We start from the raw sequence: 25,887 nt of genomic DNA, 5'->3' as shown, positions 1-25,887 counted from the left end.
TGGGGTTTCACTGTGTTAGACAGAATGGTCTTGATCTCCTGACCTCGTGATCCGCCCACCTTGGCCTCCCAAAGTGCTGGGATTACAGGTGTGAGCCACTGCGTCCGGCCCCGGGGAGCTTTCTAATAAACCTGAAATAACATCTGCAAATATGAATAGCAATAAGGGCAAATTTGTTGACATTTACCAAGAAGCTTTAAAATCCCTTTACCCTTTAACACAGCAATTCCATCAGAATTTATCCTAAGGAAAAGTATGATTCAGTGGTGATGTTTAGCAGGAATTATTGTTTATAACTGAAATCTGAAAAACAAGCTAGTTCAGTAAAAGTGGATTCATGGATCAAAAGACAGATCTATCCATCTGTCTGTTTATAAGATAGAAAACCATGCAGCCCAGTAAGTGATGCTGTCGAAAAATTTTTCACTGAAAGGCCACTGCCTGAAAAAAAATACAGAGTATAAAAGTGTCTGTATAACAACATTAAAGTGGATAATAGCAATTTCTGGGTGACCAAATGATAAGGGATTTTTATTACTAGTTTTGCTTATCCAGGTTTTTATATTTATTAATATGTATTACTTATATAAAGGCAATAAGTTATTTCAAAATTCAAAGGCAGTTTCTCAATAAATGGCGTAACTTTTTTACAAAATTTGATTATAGAGAGCTAAGATACTTATTTTTCAGCCTCTGAACAAAGATTATAAAATGATGGTCTTAAAACCATTTTATATTTTAATACTTTTTTATGTTGGTATTGGGAGACGGCATGGTAGGAATCTGTTGCTCATTTGCAGGATAAAAAGCACTAGTATGAGAAAGAGTTTGAAATGTCAAAGTAAAATGCCAAAACAATAGATTTCTTCTCACCATCAAGTCTGCCACTCACCAAACAAAAAAAAAAATGTGTGAGATATTCTACATTTCTCAAACTTGAGTAATGTATGTAACCCTACCTTTTGTAAATTCGGTAGGTAATAAAGGCATATTTTTAAAAAGGAAAAATGTATGTAAAATGTTAATCTGCTACTCTGTCCTCCAAGAACTCAATTTCTCCTCCCAGAGGCAGAGGCAGAGGCAGCCACTATTACTAGTTTCTTGTGTATCCTTCTACAAATATTTTAAGGGTATATAAGCAAATACGTATTTATCCATTGTATTATTATTTGTATTCAAATGGTAGCAACTGCTCTGTACCTTCCTTTTTTTTTTTTTTTTTTTTTTTTGCGCTTTGCAATAGATCTTGAAGATCATTCCAAATGAACACTTACAGATCTGCTCATTCTGCTTTATCATATGGCTATAACACAGTTCAACTGGTATGAATGAGCATTTAAGCTACCTGGAATCCCTTGTTACCATTGTTGGTGTAACAAAATATTCCAGATAATTTAATATGCATACCTTTGTAAACAGGTATAAATGTGTGTGCAGTACAAATTCCTAGAAATGGAATTAGTAAATGAAAAAAATGCATTTTAAACTTTTGACTTTTGCCAAAAAGCTCCTAAAGACAACATCTGTGAATGTCTATTTCTCTATACCTTCACAAAAAGCGTATCACTAAACTTCGATCTTTGATAGTCTAATGGGTTCAAAATGGTGTTTGTAATAGTAATGTATTTCTCTTATTACAAGTGAGTATTAATCTCACTTCTTATTAGTGAGATTGAGCCATTTGTATTTCCTTTCTTGGGAATGGCCTGTTCACTATAGAGACCTTTTAAGAATTAAAAAATTCTAGAAACAACTGAGCATACTTCTGTGGGCTCTTCTTTTGTAGAAATAAAATTTTACTTAAGAAAATTGTTAGTTGAAACTGTCACTGCAAAAAAAGAACACTGCTTATAATTGATAGAAGTTTAAAGTTAGTCTAAAAACGGAAACACTGAAATTTAAAACAAAATCTCCAAAAATCACTTCACATCCCTCCCACAAACTCTCCCAGTTTCTAGTTTGAGAAAGACTGGTTTTGCCACAAACTTTTAGACAGGAGGTTCCTATCATAAGGTGACTCAAGTTCATTTTTATCAACTATTTTCCCCTTCCCATTTCTTGCCACATCGCTTCTTTCCTCACAGAGCTGGTGAGCACTGGCTTGTATTTCACTAATTTCTATTTTTGTATTTTGGTACTCTTCCCACTTAAGAAAACTCACTATGTTTAAGTTGAAGAATACCTTTACAAACAAGCTTTTGAATGAAGCCTACTCACAACCTCTGTATTAAACCCTCATACAAGATATTTTATATACATATATCTCCCATACATGAATCACATGTATAAGAATATATATATATGTGCTAGTGTTTGTGTGTTAGTATGTTTTAGAGTTCTCCATTTGCTTTATTTATTGATTCCATCTTCCCACCTAAACTCTTGAGATCCTTGAGGTTTCTTCATTCTTATCCCACTTTATCAAATAAAATCTGCCTGATGATCCAAATAGCAAGAGCTATCATTAGCTTCATTAGTATCATAACACTATTGTGCTCTTTTTAATTTTTCTCATACTAAACTAACCTTATTTGTTCCTGCTGGCTTAATTTCACTGTAATTTCTGCTTAGAAGAATTGTCTTATCAAGGAAAGTAAGCTCTACTCATCCTGATTTGAAGTCATGTTTGCCCATACATATGAAGATAGAGTTTATGCATACTGCAATCAGGATTTCCATTTTACACAGTAGCTGAAGCCTGGGCTCTGAAGCTGGATTGTCTGGGTTTGAATTTGGCCTCCATTTCTTATTTGTTATGTCATTTTGGGCAAGTTGGTTAATATCTCTGACAGCATTTTCTTATCAATAAAATGGGGGTTTTAATAGTTCCAAATTCAAGGTTGTATGAAGATTAATTGGGATAATTCAGTGAAAGCATTTAGTATGGAGTCTAGGCCATAGCAAGAACTAGGTTTTGTTTTTTTTGGTTTTGTTTTGTTTTTTTGAGATAGAGTCTCATTCTGTCGCCCAGGCTGGAATGTAACGGCATGATCTCGGCTCACTGCAACCTCTGCCTCCTGGGTTCAAGCGATTCTCCTGCCTCAGCCTCCTGAGTAGTTGGGATTACAGGCTCCCACCACCACACCCAGCTAATTTTTGTACTTTTAGTAGAGATGGGGTTTCTCCATGTTGGTCAGGCTGGTCTCAAACTCCTGACCTTAGGTGATCCACCCACCTCGGCCTCCCAAAGTGCTGGGATTACAGGCGTGAGCCACCACACCCGGCCCAGCAAGAACTAGTGTTTTTTTGTTTTGTTTTGTTTTTTGACAGAGTCTTGCTCTGTCTCCAAGGCTGGAGTGCAATGCAGTGGTGTGATCTCGGCTCACTACAACCTTCATCTCCTGGGTTCAAGCAATTCTCCTGCCTCAGCCTCCTGAGTAGCTAGGATTACAGGCGCGCACCACCATGCCCGGCTAATTTTTGTATTTTTAGTAGAGATGGGGTTTCGCCATGTTGGCCAGGCTGGTCTTGAACTCCTGACCTGAGGTGATCCACCTGCCTTGGCCTCCCAAAGTGCTGGGATTACAGGCGTGAGCCACCTCGCCCGGCCAAGAACTAGTTTTTAAACGAACAAAGACTCATGTAATTTATTCTTTAACGCTAAGTTAACTTTTCCCTTTCAGTTTACATAACAACCTCTCCTACCCACATGTTCACTAGGGTTTAGACCAAACTATTAACCACAGTTCAATATCAACTTAAGGTAATTACATAGACAAAAATGTATGACTAGTTTAACGAATTATTTTATGCTTGCATATATCAGGACTTACCCCTCATTACCCAAAGGGCACCATCTAGGCTTCCACTTTTTAGAAAAATTTCTGCTGCAACATTCACAATTTGACATCTTGATGCTAACTTCTCAGGCCCTATAAGTCCTTTTAAACTTGCAAAGTGTATTTTTAATTCATATAGTTTATCTAAGACCTTCCTTCCCTAGAATAAAAATAAAGAACACTAATTGGGTATCAATCATTTACAGACACACAAAGTCATTGATAATTATTCACAAGCCAATTATCCAGTTTGAATCATCATACTAGACTGCTGGCTGTTAAGCTGCTCCAATACTCTTTCCTTAAGTCCCTTCCTGTTCAGCCATACAGATGAAAGGGAAAGAGGAACAAGCAAGGCTCTGCCTCATATTAACCACCCCTTCCCACCAATACCACCAGACCCCCTTTATCAGAAGCCTTCTTTGTATTTGTTTTATACACGGTACTTCTCCTTAAGATTTCATTTGATGAAAGGATTCTATGATTTAACATAGAAAACTACCGATTATATGTTTTTGTTCCTCTTCTGTTGGTCAATCTGGGATCCAGGAGGGAGAGACAGTAAAAATGAAAATAATTTGTTATCAAATTTAAACATACTCAGGAGGCTGAGATGGGATGATCACCAGAGCCCAGAAGTTTGAGACCAGCCTGGGGAGTGTGGTGAAACCCCTGCCCTACCTCCCAAAAAATTTAGACAAAGAATGATAGTGAAGAAAAGGATAAAAGGTTAGCTAAAATTCTTAATTCAGTAGACTAATTATTTCATGTATTCTACTGAAAATTACCTTTGGTTTGGACATCAGAAATTGGACATATATCATTACTTTATATCATGGGTCAGCAAGCTTTTCCTGTAAATGGCCAGATAGTGATAGTTCAGGCTTTGCAGGCCACATTTAGTCTGGTGTACATTCTTTTTGGTTGTTTTTTTAAATTTATAACTCTTTAAAAATGTAAAAAAATTCTTAGCTTGAGGGCTGTACAAAAACAGGCTTTGGGTGAGTTCTCGCCCATAGGCCTTAGTGTACAGACCCTTGTTTTATATTCTATACTATTTGAATCAGATGCTTATTATGATGTCAAGGTTCTTTCAAGATGACTGTATAAATGAGTACATTTTTAAAGGGATATGTTTAGTTTACTGTCAATGATTTTATTTTTACATTCAAAAAGAAATAGGTTTCATTAAAAAATTCATACTAAGGTGATACAATAATTTTCTAAATAAAGTAGTTAAAATTTTTAATTAAAATAGATAAAATTAACCAATCAACCAATGTCTTAAATAATAACCAAATAAAATTAAAATATACTCTAAAATTTCAGCAAAATAAGTCTGAGTTTCTTTTTTTTTAATTTGAGATGGAGTCTATAAAGACACATGCACACGTATGTTTACTGTGGCACCATTCACAATAGCAAAGACTTGGAATCAACCCAAATGCCCATCAATGACAGACTGGATTAAGAAAACGTGGCACATATACACCATGGAATACTATGCAGCCATAAAAACGGATGAGTTCATGTCCTTTGTAGGGACATAGATGAAGCTGGAAACTATCATTCTGAGCAAACTATTGCAAGGACAGAAAACCAAGCACGGCATGTTCTCACTCACAGGTGGGGAACTGAACAAGAGAACACTTGGACACAGGGTGGGGAACATCACACACTGGGGCCTGTCATGGGGTGGGGGGAGGGGGAGGAATGGCATTAAGAGATGGAGTCTTGCTCTGTCACCCAGGCTGGAGTACAATGGTGCAATCTTGGCTCACTGCAACCTCCACCTCCTGGGTTCAAGCAATTCTCCTGCCTCAGTCTCCCAATTAGCTGGGATTACAGGCATGCGCCACCACTCCCTGCTAATTTTTGTATTTTTTAGTAGAGATGGGGTTTCACCATGTTGGCTAGGCTGGTCTTGAACTCCTGACCTCAAGTGATCCCCCCGCCTCAGCCTCCCAAAGTGCTGAGATTACAGGCATGAGCCACTGCTCCCGGCCCAGTCTGAATTTTTATAAAGGATCTTCTTGTTAGGTAGTCCTCAAATTCCCAAGCATTAAATAGTCAAGAAATTAATGCTATGATCAACCTTAAACTTGATTGTTAGAGCAGATACAAGGTACACCTTGTCCACTCCAGGCCTACCACACAGTAAGAGCTAAGCCTCCTGAAGACTTTTGAGCCTGGAGACCTTCTATACAACCATTCTAGGTTAAAAATTTTTTTCTTTTTAATTCATGAATTTTGTAGGTATACATGTACTTAAATGTTATTGAACATATATATTCAAATGTGAAATAACCTCTTTATAAAAGTAGCAAGTAAAAACAGATATTCTTTAATAGTTAATTCAATAGTGATCACACTCTCTACTCTCTATATAACTCCATCCCTCAGCACTTCCTCCCTATTTTGGATTTCCCTGTCCTCTTCTTGAACTTTATTGAGTCTATAACTCCAACTGCCACCTCAGGAATATCTAAAGAATGGTAATACAATATGGTCTTGAGTCACTAAACCACCTCTATGATAAGCTAAGCCTCAAAGTTAGACATCAAGATATACAGTATATAGTGTTCCAAGATATTCTAAGAGGTGATTTTTAAGAAGTTCTGTTAATTGTGAGTATTCTGAGTTCATCTTAAGAAATGTGTCTTGGCTGAGTGTGGTGGCTCACACCTGTAATCCCAGCACTTTGGGAGGCTGAGGTAGGTGGATCACCTGAGACTGGGAGTTCGAGACCAGCCTGACCAACATGGAGAAACCCTGTCTCTACTAAAAATACAAAATTAGCCAGGCATGGTGGCACATGCCTGTAATCCCAGCTACTTGGGAGGCTGAGACAGGAGAATCGCTTGAACCTGGGAGGCGGAGGCTGTGGTGAGCCAAGATTGCTCCATTGAACTCTAGCCTGGGCAACAAGAGAGAAACTGTCTCAAAAAATAAAAAAAAATTTAAAAACCCACAAACAAAGAAAGGAGTCTTGAACCCTTCTAAAATTATAATACAACTGATACTCAGGTGTTGGCAAAATAATATGAATTGAAAATTACTTCAAATAAATATGACATTTAGCATGGGTTCTTAACCCATTTATGCCTAGTGTTACATTATTGGAACACTAAGCTTGTGGGAGTTATTTCTATCCTACTGCTCAAGGTCATCACCAAGGTCTGATTTTTCACACAAAAAAATTTGCAACCTCTGGCATAAATGGGTTAAGTGTTCTCTATACTGAGATTTTATTTATTTTTATAATAAAAATTATTTTTTAAAGATGGGAATCTGTCCATGTTGCCCAGGCTGGCATCAAACTCAGCTTCCTGAGTAGCTGGGACTATAGGTACACGCCACTGCATCCAGTTTGATCTTTAAACAGTAGCCATTTGCTTAATATACCATCTAATAAATCACTCACTAGCCTGGGTCCCATTTTCTCAACTGTGATGATTATTAGCAAACTGCTAATCTTCAGGGTTAACTTACATTCTGTTCAAAATTTTAAAACTAGTATTCTCTATACCAAGCCAAGACAAAAACTTAAGGAAGTACCTTGGACCACTGCAACAGCTTGTGATAGAAGTACATCGCACTGATTCCGATTCTTCCCAGTACACCTTTATCTACTTTACTGTTTTGTGGATCTTTGCTAACTGAAACACAAATAGGCATATAAAAGAAGATTAAATAGTCACTTAAAATGACAGAAGAGGCAAATTAATACAGAATTATTGATACCACCATAAAGACCAGGTGTTGGCAAGCTGTGCCCTGTTTCTGTATAGCCTACAAGCCAACAATTGTTTTCCTGTTTTCAAAGCATCGTTTAAAGAGAAAATAAAACTATGCCTAGTGTTACATTATTGGAACACTAGCTTGTGGGAGTTATTTCTATCCTACTGCTCAGGTCATCACCAAGGTCTGATTTTTCACACAAAAAAATTTTAGATCACATGTGGTGTGTTCAAAGTCTAAAATACTGACTATCTGGCTTTTTACAGAAAAAGTTTGCCAACCCCTGATAAAGTCTACAGTAGTAAAGAGCTCAGGTCAAAAACAAAACAAATTCAAAACTATATAAATTCTGTTGACTTGTAAGAGTAAAGAGAGTAACAACTTAAATAATTCAAAAATTCAGGTGCTCCACTATAATTTGCTAGCAATAGTTTTACCAATCTGAGTGAAAAGAAAAATAAGAATATGAAACATCTGATACTAAAACACCAATTCCTGACCTTTTCCCATAATCTAACTTAACAATAAATAGATGGAAAAATTCAGAAAGAGAAGGACGAGTGTCTGAAGCCTGCATTAGTTTATCCACAACATGGAAAATATTCAAGAGTTTTACATTCTTTTTTTTTTTTTTTTTTTGAATTTTACGTTCTTGTTAAGAATACTGCCACTGGCCGAGCTGTGGCTTATGTCTGTAATACCAGTGCTTTGAGAGGCTGACATGAGAGGATTCCTTGAGCATAAGAGTTCGAGACTAGCCTGGGCAATGAAGCAAGACTCTGTGTCTACAAAAAACAAAAAAATTAGCTGGGTGTAATGATATGTGCCTGTAGTCCAAGCTACTTGGGAGGCTGAGGCAGGAGAAGTGCTTGAGCCCAGGAGTTCGAGGCTGTGGAGAGCTATGACCACACCCCTGTACTCTAGCCTGGGTAACAGAGGAAGACCCTGTCTCTAAAAAACAAAAAAGAACACTGCACCATCCTCATACAAAATATTCAGGCCAATAGTTACATTTTACCTGTTTCAGCAAATTCACAAAAGGGAGTATCTGGTCTTTCATCTTCACAGTTTTTTGTGAGTGTTTCAGCAATGCAAGCACAAAATGTCTGGAAATCTGCAAATTTTTCACAGCCCATTTTTACGTTAATGTATAATTTTCCCAATTTGGTCCAGTCACCTTTTTCTTTACAATGCTATTAAAATTATTAAAAGCAAAACAAAAGAGAAAGAAAAAGAATGAAAACTATGTCATTTATGCAAACATGTCTTTAGGGTCAAGCATGTTTTAGGTATTAGATATACATAAATTAATAAGACAAAATCTGCAGATCTTATAAACTTACTGACAAGCATCACATCAATAACATACTATTGTAACTTTGCTTTTCTGGCTATAGTAAAGCCTCTATAAATTCCAAATAGCAATGCACATTTGTTTTAATTATCCAGGTCTTAAAGTATTTAACTGTATTTACCCCCAAACCTGAACCTGACAGTGGGGAGGGATTTATGGAAAACAGAGATGAGCAGCATAATTTGAACTGTCTCCATGGCAATGCATTATTTTACTACTTTTAAAAAGTGCATTTTAATGTTACCTGGCCATTTATAATTTGGGCCCACATATCGTTTTGGACACTACGTTTTACAAAAGTGGCCACAAAGTGAATTTCAGTCAACTTATTATCTTTTTACGATTTCTGCTATAAACTAAAAAAGTTTTTCACATCAAAAGTCTTAAGAATATAAAAGTACTAATTAAAACCAGAGAAACAATTACTACATGAATACAAAAATGATATTAAATTTAAAAGTAAAAATCATCCTGAAGGTCCTCATTTCTTATACTCTAAATGGTTGGAGAGTTCAGTGTAATCTGGGTTTTCCCCCATCATTTCGTGTATTGTAGCCATCCATGACAAGTACCTCAGCTTTCTTACGCACTCAGCAAGTCTGCCCAGCCTCAAGAATTAAAGACTAAGCTCTGAAATATTATTTCACTTTAATATAATTTTGAAACTGAACAATTTTTAGAATTATTTTTAATACAGTTCACAACTCTAGAAATTAAAATGTTTGCCTTTCAAAATATTAACTTGTAAGAAAAACAAAACTTACTTTCCTTGAGCATTTTTGCTGTATAACAGCCACATTTCTAAAACTTCTCATAAAATGGGGTTATTATTCAAAACGTTTTTGTTGCTATTGATTTGCGGAGATCTCAGCAATGTATTTAAAATAATAAATGTCATACCTCTAATTTATTCAAGGCTGAATCTAAATCACACTTCCAGTTCTTTTTAAATTGCCTCATCTGTAACCTTTAACAACAGAAAAGAGTTAATTATACTATATTCACCCCTTAAAAGTCTCTGCCGCTTCTAACTAATCTGTCCTATAGTTTATAAGAAACCAGAGGAAAAAATGAATGTATATAATAGCTATAAACATTCTTCAGAGCTGAAAAAAGGCAACTATACAGACACCTACTTTATATTATTTCCTTCCCAAAACAATAAGAAGGAAAAAGCAAATTCCACATGAAATCATACCTTCAGCCTAATTTGTACACAGAGCATGTCAAAACTTCAAAATAACTGTGACTAAAAGGAGAGAAAAAATACAAAATACCAAATCCTGGCACATGATCTCTACTGCTCCTGCCCTACCTTTACTGCTCCTACCCTACCCTTACTGCTCCACAGGATTTGTGGCAATCAAAGACAGACCAAAGGCAGGGGGCGGTGGCTCAAGCCTGTAATCCCAGCACTCTGGGAGGCCGAGACGGGCGGATCACAAGGTCAGGAGATCGAGACCATCCTGGCTAACCCGGTGAAACCCCGTCTCTACTAAAAAAATATAAAAAACTAGCCGGGCGAGGTGGCGGGCGCTTGTAGTCCCAGCTACTCGGGAGGCTGAGGCAGGAGAATGGCCTAAACCTGGGAGGCGGAGCTTGCAGTGAGCTGAGATCCGGCCACTGCACTCCAGCCTGGGCGACAGAGCGAGACTCCGTCTCAAAAAAAAAAAAAAAAAAAAAAAAAAAAAAAGCACGTCTGGGTAGATCAGAACCACGAGGAAGGATCTTAAAAGTCTGTGTGATTTAAAGAAGGCAATTTTTGAAATGCATAGTTTTTGGAAAAGAAAAAAAGACAAAAATGAAAGAAACACCCTTTGGCAATTAGAAGAAAAGAAAAAAAAAAGGCAGAGGTAATAAGAAGGTGCCACTGAACTAGTATTATTATGTAATACCCAAATATGAGTTCATCAGTTTTGGTAATTTATCTAGAGTATTAAGAAGGAAGAACATACTATCACATTTGGGATTAAGAAAAAAAACCCCAATTTTCTAACTCCTTTTATGAAGCAAGTATAACTAATATTTAAACTAGATAGCCTGTGTGAGGTGGCTCACACCAGAAATCTCAGCACTCTGGAAGGCCGAGGTGGGCAGATCCCTTGAGCCCACGAGTTTGAGACCAGCCTGGTTACCATAGTGAATCCTACCTCTGAAAAAATTAGCTGGGTGTGGTGGCACGCACCTGTAGTACCAGCTACTTGGGAGACTGAGATGGGAGGATAACCTGAGCCCAGGAGGTCCAGGCTGCAGTGAGTTGTAACTGCATTACTGCACTCCAGCCTGGGAAATAGAGCAAGATCCTGTCTCAATCCATCAATAGTCAAACAAAAAACAATAGCTTTTATAGATACAAAAGAAATTACATAATGATACAGAAAATCTCATTTACAATAGCACCCAAAATATTAAGTACTTATACAAGGAAAATCATAAAACACTCCTGAAAGACACATTACTACTACATGGAGTTAGGAAGTTGATACTAAATATATGGAGAAGCGTACATGCAAGAAGATCCAGGAAAACACTGAAAAACGATGAAAAAGAATTATCCTTACCAAATATTAAAACATACTATTAAAGCTTCTGTAGTTACTATAGTGTGGTTCCAGTTTAGGAACAGGCAAACAGGCCAGTGGAATAAAATACAAAGTTGAGAAACAGACCCCATTGTATATGAAATTTAGTATATGATAAGGGTGGCATCTCTAATCACTGGAGGCAAATATGGACATTTTATTTTATTTTATTCATTATTTTTTGAGATGGAGTCTTGCTCTGTTGCCCAGGCTGGAGTGCAGTGGCGCTATCTTCGCTCACTGCAAGCTCTGCCTCCCAGGTTCATGCCATTCTCCTGCCTCAGCCTTCCGAGTAGCTGGGACTACAGGCACCCGCCACCACACCCAGCTAATTTTTTGTATTTTTAGTAGAGACAGGGCTTCACTGTGTTCGCCAGAATGGTCTCGATCTCCTGACCTTGTGATCTGCCCACCTCGGCCTCCCAAAGTGTTGGGATTACAGGTGTGAGCCACCACGCCAGGCCAAGATGGACATTTTAATACATGTTGTTGGGAAAGTTGGATAATCATTTGGAAAAAATAAAACTGAATCAATTTCACACAACATACCTAAGAGAAAAAACTCCACGTAGATTAAAAACCTAACTGTTAAAATGAAATCATACAAGTAGTAGAAGAAAACATGTGCCAGTTTGCCTAAAACCTTCGTGTAGAGAAATGATGACTCAAAATCCACATGCAATAAAACATAACTTTGACTCAGAACTGAGAAAAAAGATTGAAATATAAGGTTGCATAAAAATAAAACTTTTTGCATGGTAAAAAACACTAGAAGGTCAAAAGACAACTGACAAACTGGAAGAAAAATTGCAATATATACTACAAAGGGTTAATACCTGTACTATATTAAGAACTCTAAAAGTTTAAGAACCAAAGAACCAAAATCTAATAGAAAAAGGGGGAAAAAAAGTGAAGAGTTCACATAAAACATGTAAAAATAGCCCTCAATTATATGACTAGAAAATGCTCAAATTCATTCATGAGAGAAACGCAACTAAAACATTATTTGTCACCTAATAGATTAGCAAACATTAAAAAACATTCTAATACATTACATTAGAAAGCTAGGCTGAAAAAGGCAGCCTCATATTTCTGATGGGAACACAAATGAGTACAATTATTCTTGAGGAAAATTTGGCAATACCTAACAAAAGTTATATATACTTACCTTTAAAAGTTATAAGTTATATACTTATCTTCACAATTTTTTTACTTTTAAATAAGCTCACAGGAATTTCCAAAAATAGTATATAAAGTCCTGTGTACTCTTCACCCAGCTTTTTCCAATAGTGACATTTTATATACTATCAGGAAACTGACTCTGGTACAATACTGTTAACTACAGGCCTTATTCAGTTTTTATCAATTTTTACATGTATTTGTGTGTGTGTATGTAACTACAACTGTTCCATTTCTACACAGGAACTTTCTCATGGTACCCTTTTATACTCATCCCCTCTCCACTGTCTCTGTCCCCTGCAATCACTAATCAGTTCTCCACTTCTTAGTTTTGTCATCTCGGGGATATTACATAAATGAAACGTATGCATTGTATAGCATGTAGCCTTTTGAGATTAGCTTTTAAAATTCAACATAATTCTCTTGAGGTCAATCCAATTTGTTGCACATTTCAATAGTTTCTCCCTCTTTTTACCTCAATAGTATGCCATGGTATGTACCACAGTTTAACTATAACTATTCACTCACCTATTGAAGGATATGTGAGTTTTTTTTTTTTTTTTTCCCAGTTTCTGGTTATTACAATTAAAGCTGCTAAGAACATTTATCTATAAGTTTTTATGTGACCAAAAGTTTTCATTTCTCTAGGATAAATGCCCAGGAGTTCAATAGCTGCCTTTGGTATGTGCATGTTTAGTTTGTAGAGAAACTGTTGAACTGCTTTTCAGAGCAGCTGTACCATTTTATATTCTCACCAACAGCATATGATCCAGTTTATCCACACTCTCCCCAGTATTTGGTGTTAACACCATTTAAAATAAAATTCTGTCACTCTGATAGGTGTGTGGTGATATCTCACATGGTTTTATTTTACATTTCTCTTATGGCTAACAATGTTGAACTTATTATTTGCATGTGCTTAGTTGCCATCTGCATATCCTCATTGGTGAAATACGTTTATGTCTTTAGCCTATTTTCTTTCTTTCTTTCTTTTTTTTTTTTGAGACAGTCTCACTCTGTTGCCCAAGCTGGAGTGCAGTGGCATGATCTCGGTTCACTGCAACCTCTGCCTCCTGGGTTCAAGTGATTCTCCTGGTGCCTCAGCCTCCTGAGTAGCTGGGACTACAGGCATGTGCCACCATGCCTGGGCAATTTTTGTATTTTTAGTAGAGATGGGGTTTTGCCATGTTGGCCAGGCTGGTCTCAAACTCCTGATCTCAAGTGATCCGTCCACCTCAGCCTCCCAAAGTGCTGGGATTACAGACGTAAGACATGGTGCCCAGTTCCCATTTTCTAATAGTATCATTTGTTTGTTTATTATTGAATTTTGAGACTTTCAAAATATATTCTCAGCTGGGCACGGTGGCTCATGCCTGTAATCCTAGCAGTTTGGGAGGCCGAGGTGGGTGGACCACGAGGTCAGGAGTTTGAGATCAGCCTCGCTAACATGGTGAAATCCCGTCTCTACTAAAAATACAAAAATTAGCTGTGCATGGTCACACACATCTGTAATCCCAACTACCTGGGAGGCTGAGGCAGGAGAATCACTTGAACCCAGGAGGTGGAGGTTGCAGTAAGCTGAGATTGTGCCACTGCACTCCAGCCTGGGTGACAGAGCAAGACTCCGTCTTGGGGAAAGAAAAAAAAATGTATGTTTTATATAATTATATATATTATATATAATAATATACAATATATTATATATAATATATATGTTATAGAGAGAGGTTTCCAAATTTTCCCCTATTTTTTCGTAAAAATTTTATAGTTTTTTGTTTAAATTCATGATTCATTTTGAATTAATTTTTGTATAAAGTGTAGGGTTTGGGTCAAAGTTTTTTGTTTTTTACTATGGCTGTTCAATTGCTCTAGCAACATTTGTTTAAAAACTAGCTTTCTTCCATAAAATTGCTTTTGTACCTTATAAAATCAATTGAACATATTAGTAGTCGTTTATTTCTGGATTCCCTCTGTTCCTTTGATCTATGTGTCTCTCCCTCCATACAATAATACACTTTCTTAATTACTTGATTACTGTTAGTATGTCTTAAAACATTAAGTAGAGTGAATCCTTTTACTTTATCCTATTCTTTTTTTCTTTTTTGAGACAGGGACTCTATCCGTCACCCAGGCTGGAATGCAGTGGTGCAATCACAGCTCACTGCAGCCTCTAACTCTGGGGCTCAAGTGATCCTCCCACCTCAGCCTCCCAAGTAGCTGGGACTACAGGTGCGTGACATCATGCCCAGCTAATTTTTTGTAGAGATGGGGTTTCACCATGTTGCCCAGGCTGGCCTTGAACTCCTGGGCTTAAGTAATCTGCCTGCCTTGCCCTCCCAAAGTGCTGTGATTACAGGTGTGAGCCACTGCATCCAGCCTATTCTTTTTTAAAAGTTGTCTTAGCTGTTCTAGTTCTTTTACCTCTGTACATAAATTTTAGAATATATGTTTTTATATCTACAAAAAAATTTTGCTGGAGGGATTCTGGTAGGAATTGAATTAAACCAATGGATGAAATTTCGGAGAACTGACACCTCTATTAAGTTTCCCAATCCATGAATGCAGTATGTCTATTTATTTAATCCTTCAATTTCTTTCATCAGCATTTTGTAACTTTCAGCATATAAGTTTAGCATGTGTTCAGTCAGATTTTTACCTAATTTTTGTTTTTAGCCATTGTAAATGATACTGTTTTAAATATTGGTTTCCCTAGTTCATTTTCAGTATATAGAAATATGGTTGATTTTTTTGTTGATGTTTATGCTGCAACCTTACTGCACTCATTAGTTCTAGGAGAGTGTTTTGTTTTGTTTTGTTTTGTTTTTTGGTACATTCCTTGGCATATATGTAGAAAATGTCATCTGCAAATATGGACAGTTTTATTTCTTTATTTCCAATCTGTATGCTAGCTATTTCCATTTCTTGCCTTACACTGGCTAAGATTTATCATAGTATGTTGAATGAGAGCGGTATCAGTGAACATCCTTGCCATGTTCCCAATGTTAGGAAGAAGCATCCAGTCTTTCATCTAAATATAATATTTGCTGTAGGTTTCTTACAGATACTCTTTGTGAAGTTAAAGAATTTCTTCCTTTATTCATAATTTGCTGAGTTTTAAAAATAATGCATGAATACTGCATTTTGTCAAATGATTTTCTGAATTGAATAATCATGTGACTTTTCTTCTTATACTGTAGATATGATGAATTACGTTGATTGATTTTCAAATACTGAACCATCTTTGCATTCTTGGAATAAACCCTATTTGGTCATGGTGTACAATTCTTTTTACAAATTCCTGGATTCAATATGGTAGTGTTTTACTGAGAATTTCTGCATCAAAGCTCAGGAGAGATAACACTAATTTGTAATTTTATTTTATTTTCCTTTTTTTTTTTTTTTTTTTTTTGAGACAGACTTTCACCACTCTTGTCCAGGCTGGAGTGCAATGGTCCAATCTCGGCTCACTGCAACCTCTGCCTCCCAGGTTCAAGTGATTCTCCTGCCTTAGCCTATCAAGTAGCTGGGATTACAGGCATGCACCACCATGCCCAGCTAATTTTGCATTTTTAGTAGAGACGGGGTTTTACCATGTTGGTCAGGCTGGTCTCAAACTCCTGACCTCAGGTGATCCACCCGCCTCGGCTTCTCAAAAAGTGCTGGGATTACAGGTGGGAGTCACCGTGTCTGGCCGTAGTTCTCTTTTCTTTTCTTTTCTTTTTTTTTGGGGGGGGGGGTATTCTCTGTGTCTGGTTTTTGTGTCTGGGTAACACTGGTATCAAAATATGCTGGTAAATGTTCCCTCCTTTATGTTTTCTGGAAGAGACTGCGTAAATCCATGCTGATTCTTCTTTGAATGACTGGTAGAATTGTCCAATGAAATGATCTTGCCCTTGAAATGTCTTTTTCGGAAGCTTTTAAATGATGGATTAAATTTCTTCCAGTTATAAGACTATTTAGATGATCTAGTTTATATTGCATCAACTTTGTTTTTTTGTGGTTTTTAAGGACTTGCTCCATTTCATCTATGTTGCTGAGTTTATGTCAAGTTGCTCAAGGCAATCCCTTATTATCACTTTAATGGCTGCAGTAACTACACTGATAATCCTGGCCTCATTCCTGGTATTGGTAATTCATGTCTTCACGTCTGCTTTTTTTTTTTAGTCTTGCTAAGAGGCTTGTTAATTTTATTGATCTTTTCAAAGAAACAGCTTTTTGTTTTCAGCTTCATTGATTCATATTCTCTTACCTTTATTGCCTTTCTTATGCTTGCTTTGAGTTTATTTTGCTCTTATTTTTCCTTGTTTTGTGAGGTGGGAGCTTAGAATATTGTGTAATGGATTTTCCTCTCAGGATTGCTTTATCTGCATCCCCAAGTTGTGATATATTTTCATTTTTATTCAGTTCTAACAGTTCACTTAGTTTTGAGACTTTCTCTTCACACGTGGATTATAGAGAAGTGTGTTGTTTAATTTCCAAGTGTTTGGAGATTTTCCTATTATACCTCCATTGTTGATTTCCAGTTTGATTCTATTACAGTCAAATAATGTACTCTGTATAGTTTTAATTGTTTTAAATTTTTTGAGGTTTATGATCCAGGATACGGTCTACCTTGGTGAATGTTCCATAGATGCTTGAAAAGAATATGTATTCTGTTGTTTTGGGGTACAGTGTTCTATAAATGTCAATTAAATCCTGTTGATTGATGGTGGTATTTAGTTCTACATCCTTGCTGATTTCCTAGTATTTCTATCAATTATTGAGAGAGGGATATTGAAGTCCCCAACTATAATTATAGATTTGTCCATTTCTCCTTTCAATTCTATAATTTTGTTTCATGTATTTTGAAGCTGTTTTTTTGGTGCATATACTTTATAATTGCTATGTCTTCTTGGCGTATTGATCATCTTATTATGCAGTGTCCCTCTTTGTAACTGTAGTTTTCTTTGCTCTGAAGTCTATTTAATTTGTTATTAATATAATCACTCATGCTCCTTTTCAAACTAATGTTTGCATAGTATATTGTTTCAACTACCTATATCCTTATAATGGAAGTTAATTTCTTATAAAGGGCATATAGTTATACTTTTATATGTATTCTGCCAACTGCAATCCTTTAATTATTGTATTTAGAACATTTACACAAACAGTGTATCTTGGATATCACTCTAAATAAATTTGTAGAGAAATTCTTCATTTTTTTATGGCTTGATTGTGTGGATATACTATATTATTCGTCTACTGTATTGTTATTTATATTGTTCCTAATATTTTGCAAGTATAAACAATGCTGCAATGAATAACCTTGGGTGTACATATGTTTGTATTGACAAAGGTGTATTTTCAGGGTACATTTGTAGAATTGGGATTGCTGAGTCAACAGGTAAGTGTACTAGAGCAACAACTAAAAATATGTATATACAAAGAGAGATGCTAAAAAACTATAGCTAATCAGAGTGGAATTCTAAAAAATGTTCAAGTAATCCCCACAGGAAAACAGAAAAAGGGAAACAGGAGATAAAAAGTAAATAATAAAGTTGCACACTTAAGCTTCAACATTTCAATACTCACTTTAAATGTAGAAGTTTTAAAATAATCGCTGAATGTTAAGAAATTTCCTAGGTTATAGGCACATATAAATTCTCACTAATGTCCTGAATATAAATGTTAAAATTCTTTCTAGCAGCCTTATCTTCTGTAAAGTCTTTCAAATGAACTGTAAACTAGCCAATTAAAAATATAATCAAAATCAAAATATAAATGAGTATTAAAATTCATTTGACTACTTTGGGATGCTGAAGCAGGCAGATCACTTGAGCTCAGGAGTTCGAGATCAGACTAGGCAACATGTTGAAATCCTGCCTCTGAAAAAAATACAAAAAAAATTAGCTAGGGCATAGTGGCACGTGCCTGTAGTCCCAGAGAGTTGGGAGGCTAAGGTGGGAGAATTGCTTGAGCCTGAGAGGTTGAGGCTGCAGTGAGCCATGAGCCATGATTGCACCACTGCACTCCAGCTTGGGAGACAGAGGGAGATACTGTCTCAAAGAAAAAAAATAACTGCCTAGTGCAGAATAGGGTGATTATTTCAAAGAGTCAAGAAAATTCAAATACCAAATAACACATACTATCTTTTTTTTCTTTTGCCTTGGAGCTGGGTTCACATGCTCAATTATGATCTAAACTCCTTAACTATCCAGTTATTATCCTACTCTTTCAAAACTCTCCATCATCAAATAGGTCACCAATGTTAATACCTCTTAAAGAATACTATAGACAGTCATGCATCATTTAATGGGTATACGTCTTTTTTTTTGAGACAGAGTCTTGCTCTGTCATCCAGGCTGGAGTGCAGTGGCATGATCTTGGCTCACTGCCACCTCTGCTTTCCAGGTTCAAGCGATTCTCCCACCTCAGCCTCCTGAGTAGCTGGGATTACAGGTGTGCACCACTACACCTGGCTGATTTTTCTATTTTTTGTAGAGATGAGGTTTCACATGTTGGCCAGGCTAGTCTCAAACTCCCAACCTCAGGTGATCCACCTGCCTCAGCCTCCCAAAGTGCTGGGATTACAGGCGTGAGCCACTGCACCCGGCTGGGGATATGTCCTCAGAAATGTGTCTTTACCTGATTTCATCTTTGTGTGATCATCATAAGGGTGTACTCACACAAACCTAGATGGTACAGCCTACTATTCACCTAGGCTATATGATATAGCCTGTTGTTCCTAGGCTACCAACCTGTACAGCATGTTATTGTACTGAATACTGTAGGCAACTGTAACACAAACTGTAGACTTTACAAATACTATATACTTAGGCTACACTTAATTTAGAAAAAAAGTTTTTCTTTCTTCAATATTAACTTTAACTTACTGTAACTTTACAAATTGCATTTAAACTTTTTGACTCTTTTGTAATAACACCCAACTTAAAACAGAAACACAAACATGTTCTCTATATCCTTATTCCATAAACTTTTTTCTATTTTTGAAAATTTTTATTTTTATCTTTTTACTTTGTAAACTGTTTTGTTAAAAACTAAGACACAAATACATGCACTAGCCTAGGCTTACAGATAATAAGGATCATCAATATCACTGTCTTCCACCTCTACATCTTGTCTCCCTGGAAGGTCTATGGGTCAATCACACGTATGGAGCTGTCATCTCCTATGATAATAATGCCTACTTCTGGAATACCTTCTGGAGGACCTGCCTGAATCTGTTTTACACTTAACTTTAAAAATATATAAGTAGGAGTACACTCTAAAATAATAATACAGTAAATACATAGACCACTAACACTAATTTATTATCATTATCAAATATTATATACTGTACATAGTTGTATGTGCTATACTTTTATATGACTGGCAGCACAGTAAGTTTGTTTACACTAGTATCACTACAAACGTACGAGTAGTGCATTGTGCTCTCACATTACAACAACTAAGATGTCATTAAGGGATAGGAATTTTTCAGCCCCATTTTAATTTTATGGGATCACCATGGTATATGTGGTCCATCATTAACCAAGACATCATTATGGGGCACATAACTATATGGTTTGAAGTGTGAGCACAGAAAGGGGCAGAGGGTATAAAGATACAATTTTCAAGGTTATATACTATAAAATAGACTAAGAATATTCATGATTGTGTTGCTTGTGTTTGAAAGCACAATAGGGCAACTACAGTTAACAGGAATGTACAGCATATTTCAAATAACCAGAAGAGAAGCTCTGGAATGTCCCTAATACAAAGAAATGATAAATGTTTGAGGTGATGAATATCCCGGTTACCCTGATTTGATCATTATACATTGTATACATGTATCATTAAAACTCATGTACTCTGTAAACATATACAACTATTATGCATCAATAAAAAAAGTGAAAAGCTGGATTGTTCTGGGGTCTTCCTATATACTAACAGGGTCTGCTGTCAATCATTGCATGAAGAGTGAAGTTCAGTAGCTATTCAAGGCACCAGATACTGCTATTCTCTTGAGCCTTGATGCATACACTTTCCCTGTGCAACTGCTACTGAATCTGGTGGGAGATTAACATCTGTTAGTCATGTGAGGTCTCTGCCATAGCTGCCACTGCCCAAAATGGGAAAAGTTTTTCACATATCGCTCTAGGGAAGAATAAACTCAATGACTGGAAGACACCACCAATGCACCCTACTTAAAAACAAATTAGACTCCAGAACTATATGCTCGATGAATTATACTTTTCTTACAAAAAATTTGTTTCCTAGGTAGTCCTCAAAATCTATTTAGCCTAAACAGTGTTACAATTTTCATGGAAAACATGAATATTGTTAATTACCAGTAATTAAATTTAAAAAATCACAGAACTTGGAAAACTCAAATGAATTTCAATGCTAGTGATTGAAGGGAAGTAGTACTACTTAGAGCTGCAATTCTTTTAACTGCACCGAGGCATCTAGGGCACAATGGCAAACTCACCAGGACACCACAGGTTATTTTAAGTTTTCAGGCTGACATCTGTCAGACACTGAACAAATTACTACTATTAACTTGTTTGCACCTAACTAGTTAATAAATGGGACAGTTAATACCTTTCTTTTGGCCTAGGGACACAGAACCAAGAAAGTTTGGGAACCTTTGCATTACAGGATAATGAGAAATGAGATAAAAATAGCAATGGAAGCTCCATATTGGAGATTTCTGGGCATTCTGAAGGATTTCAGTAGTTGATTTGCTCTTTATCAAATCTAATTACATTTAAAAAGTTATGATTCATTTAAACACATAATTTATGTATTTTTTCTATGTATGTTATACTTTAATTTTTTTTTAAGTCGTGACTTTCCTTTTTCTTGGTATAAGTATATTATGGTACTACTTGGGTACTACTTGTATAGTTGTGAGTTTTTTTTTTTTTTGAGACGGAGTCTCACTCTGTCACTCAGGGAGTGGCATGATCTCGGCTCACTGTAACCTCCGCCTCCCGGATTCAAGTGATTCTCCTGCCTCAGCCTCCTGAGTAGCTGGGTTTACAGGTGCGCACGACCACACTCAGCTAATTTTTGTATTTTTAGTAGAGACGGGGTTTCACCATGTTGGTCAGATTGGTCTTGAACTCCTGACCTTGTGATCCACCCGCTTCAGCCTCACAAAGTGCTGGGATTACAGGCATGAGCCACCGCGCCCGGATTTTTTTTTTTTTTTAAAGGTCTTTGGAGGCCCATGAGCTGAGTAGAGAAAGTAAATAAAGTAGGGGCACTAAAGTATTTTATTAAGATAACAACAAAAAGTGAGTCAAATAGAAAAAAGAATTAAGGTAATTTGTACACATATAAGAGAGTACATTAGGTATAATTAAGTAGTGAAACAGAAGATATAAGACACTCTTTTTTCTAAAATTATACTTTAAGTTCTAGGGTACATGTGCACAACATGCAGGTTTGTTACATATGTATACATGTGCCATATTGGTGTGCTGCACCCATCAAGTCGTCAGCATCCATCAACTCGTCATTTATACCAGGTATAACTCCCAATGCCATCCCTTCCCTCCTTCCCCCTCCCCACAATAGGCCCTGGTGTGTGATGTTCCCCTTCCCATGTCCAAGTGATCTCATTGTTCAATTCCCACCTATGAGTGAGAATATGCGGTGTTTGGTTTTCTGTTCTTGCGACAGTTTGCTGAGAATGATGGTTTCCAGCTGCATCCATGTCCCTACAAAGGACGCAAACTCATCCTTTTTTATGGCTGCATAGTATTCCATGGTGCATATGTGCCACATTTTCTTAATCCAGTCTGTCACTGATGGACATTTGGGTTGATTCCAAGTCTTTGCTATTGTGAATAGTCCCACAATAAACATACGTGTGCATGTGTCTTTATAGCAGCATGATTTATAATCCTTTGGGTATGTACCCAGTAATGGGATGGCTGGGTCATATGGTATTTCTAGTTCTAGATCCTTGAGGAATGGCCACACTGTTTTCCACAATGGTTGAACTAGTTTACAATCCCACCAACAGTGTAAAAGTGCTCCTATTTCTCCACATCCTCTCCAGCACCTGTTGTTTCCTGACTTTTTAATGATTGCCATTCTAACTGGTGTGAGATGGTATCTCATTGTGGTTTTGATTTGCATTTCTCTGATGGCCAGTGATGATGAGCATTTTTTCATGTGTCTGTTGGCTGTATAAATGTCTTATTTTGAGAAATGGTCTGTTCATATCCTTTGCCCACTTTTTGATGGGGTTGTTTGCTTTTTTCTTGCAAATTTGTTTGAGTTCTTTGTAGGTTCTGGATATTAGCCCCTGTCAGATGAGTAGATTGCAAACATTTTCTCCCATTCTGCAGGTTGCCTGTTCACTCTGATGGTAGTTTCCTTTGCTGTGCAGAAGCTCTTTAGTTTAATTAGATCCCATTTGTCAATTTTGGCTTTTGCTGCCGTTGCTTTTGGTGTTTTAGACATGAAGTCCTTGCCCATGCCTATGTCCTGAATGTTATTACCTAGGTTTTCATCTAGGGTTTTTATGGTATTAGGTCTAACATTTAAGTCTCTAATCCATCTTGAATTAATTTTTGTATAAGGAATAAGGAAGGATCCAGTTTCAGCTTTCTACTTATGGCTAGCCAATTTTCCCAGCACCGTTTATTAAACAGGGAATCCTTTCCCCATTTCTTGTTTTTGTCAGGTTTGTCAAAGATCAGATGGCTGTAGATGTGTGGTATTACTTCTGAGGGCTCTGTTCTGTTTCATTGGTCTATATCTCTGTTTTGGTACCAGCACCATGCTGTGTTGGTTACTGTAGCCTTGTAGTATAGTTTGAAGTCAGGTAGCATGATGCCTCCGGCTTTGTTCTCTTGACTTAGGATTGTCTTGGCAATGCGGGCTGTTTTTTGATTCCATATGAACTTTAAAGCAGTTTTTTCCAATTCTGTGAAGAAAGTCATTGGTACATTGATGGGGATGGCATTGAATCTATAAATTACCTTGGGCAGTATGGCCATTTTCACGATATTGATTCTTCCTATCCATGAGCATGAATGTTTTTCCATTTGTTTGTGTCCTCTTTTATTTCACTGAGCAGTGGTTTGTAGTTCTCCTTGAAGAGGTCCTTCACATCCCTTGTAAGTTGGATTCCTAGGTATTTTATTCTCTTTGAAGCTATTGTGAATGGGAGTTCATTCATGATTTGGCTCTCTGTTTGTCTGTTACTGGTGTATAAGAATGCTTGTGATTTTTGCACATTGATTTTTTATCCTGAGACTTTGCTGAAGTTGCTTATCAGCTTAAGGAGATTTTGGGCTGAGACGATGGGGTTTTCTAAATATACAATCATGTCATCTGCAAACAGGGACAATTTGACTTCTTCTCTTCCTAACTGAATATCCTTTATTTCTTTCTCTTGCCTGATTGCCCTAGCCAGAACTTCCAACACTATGTTGAATAGGAGTGGTGAAAGAGGGCATCTCTGTCTTGTGCCAGTTTTCAAAGGGAATGCTTCCAGTTTTTGCCCATTGAGTATGATATTGGCTGTGGGTTTGTCATTAATAGCTCTTATTATTTTGAGATATGTTCTATCAATACCGAATTTATTGAGAGTTTTTAGCAGGAAAGGCTGTTGAATTTTGTCAAAGGCCTTTTCTGTATCTACTGAGATAATCATGTGGTTTTTGTCTTTGGTTCTGCTCATATGCTGGATTACATTTATTGATTTGCATATGTTGAATCTCCTGCATCCCAGGGATGAAGCCCACTTGATCATGGTGGATAAGCTTTTTGATGTGCTGCTGGATTCGGGTTGCCAGTATTTTATTGAGGATTTTTGCACTGATGTACATCAGAAAAGATACTCTTTTTACACTTGATGAGCAGGACGTTGAGAGGAAATGAAGTACTGAGAAAAATGAGGTGAGGCTGGCCAGAGGCAGCTCGACTAAAGTAGGGCATAGCCAAGAGATGGGAGAAGGGTTTATGACAGGCAACTATCTAAATGGGCATACAAACAGTTATTACAGCTTTGCCTTCAGCTTTTATAAGTCCCCACCAAGACACATATATTTTGGCAAAAATAATGATGATTTTTCTCACCTGGATTTCATTTCCAGAACTGCAGTTATTTCTTGTTGGGAAGCTTGTACTTGATATAAGAGCTTAACAATATAGTTAAAGTGCTCTGGGTCAAGCACCATCCCGGCTTCAACAAGCTGTAGAAGAGAAAAGAAAGTGGTTATTCTTACAAAAATGTGACAGAATTGAGGACCCAATGTGTGTGAAACAACTAAGACACTGATGGAAGAAGTGAAACATGGAGACAAGTGTAATAAAACTCATTAAAAAAAAATTGAGGCACAGAATCACAAAAAGATATCCTAAGAATTTAAAGCAAAAATGAAAATATTAAGTTTGTGAATTTTCTTCCTGTTCTCTAAGTTATCTCAACCACTTTATCATATATACCTCTTATTTAGTACTCAGTCTGTCTTTTAGTCTAGGACTGGTATTCATACCTCATCCCTGATTGTAAACTTCCTGAGAAGTATTGTTCCTGTGCCTCACACAGGGCCATGGCCAGAGAAGAATCAGTGATTCCTTGATAAATTAATCACTCAGGTGGATTAACTGCCCACATGTAATATAGCATTTAATTAAAAAAAATCAATTCAAAGATTTTATCTGTCATTCACATATGACTCATTTCCTGTCTTCTTCATGAACCTCAACTCTAATGAACAGAACCAACAAGGGAATATCTGGATACTTCCAGTGTGAGAATGGATGTATGAGAGGCAGGCCTTTTCTGACAGCTCTTCTACATGACATTATCCTGGAAAAGTGGGAAGGTACAAGGTTGTGAGCTGGCAGTCTTATTAGTTGCCCCAGCTCAAATGATCCTCTTGACCTTGGTTCAAAGGTACTATGACTAGGTCCTCCAATACCTCCATAATACCTCGAAGGTATTATGTCTAGCTACCCTGGACTAGGATTTAGAGAGTTAAGAATGACTCAACTGAGTGGTGTTTGAAATTCTCTGAGCAATATTTTTGCTGAGAATTTTCTATGGTTCTATTCTGGTTTTCAGAAAAATTCCCTTTAAGAAATTACTTAAATATCAAAATATATTTTGAATGTTTGAGAGAATGTATGCTTTGTCTCCAGTATAGATCTGAAGGGAGTACTAGGAAGTAAGAATTTGGGGTAGGATAACAAAACAATACCGGGGTAAGTGGAGAAGCTACCTGTTTCAAGGTATAATGTGAGA

At 36.8% G+C, this 25,887-nt stretch overlaps 1 protein-coding gene across 1 annotated transcript in view; it reads right to left on the bottom strand.

The window, feature by feature from the left end:
• TOPAZ1 (testis and ovary specific PAZ domain containing 1) overlaps positions 1-25,887 on the bottom strand; it is a 92,827-nt gene that overhangs the window by 18,590 nt on the left and 48,350 nt on the right. Inside the window, exons 12-16 of the mRNA XM_010374345.2 lie at positions 24,717-24,832; positions 9,775-9,841; positions 8,539-8,713; positions 7,338-7,438; positions 3,774-3,939 (exon numbers count right to left, since the gene is read on the bottom strand). Of these exons, the coding sequence (XP_010372647.2) occupies positions 3,774-3,939; positions 7,338-7,438; positions 8,539-8,713; positions 9,775-9,841; positions 24,717-24,832 (625 nt within the window). The remainder of the gene's footprint in view (positions 1-3,773; positions 3,940-7,337; positions 7,439-8,538; positions 8,714-9,774; positions 9,842-24,716; positions 24,833-25,887) is intronic.

Source organism: Rhinopithecus roxellana, chromosome 1, assembly GCF_007565055.1.
Source record: "Rhinopithecus roxellana isolate Shanxi Qingling chromosome 1, ASM756505v1, whole genome shotgun sequence".
In the NCBI taxonomy this organism is placed as follows: Eukaryota; Metazoa; Chordata; class Mammalia; order Primates; family Cercopithecidae; genus Rhinopithecus; species Rhinopithecus roxellana.
The sequence above is the reverse complement of the archived record's forward strand: the minus strand, read 5'-3'. Positions and strand labels throughout refer to the sequence as shown.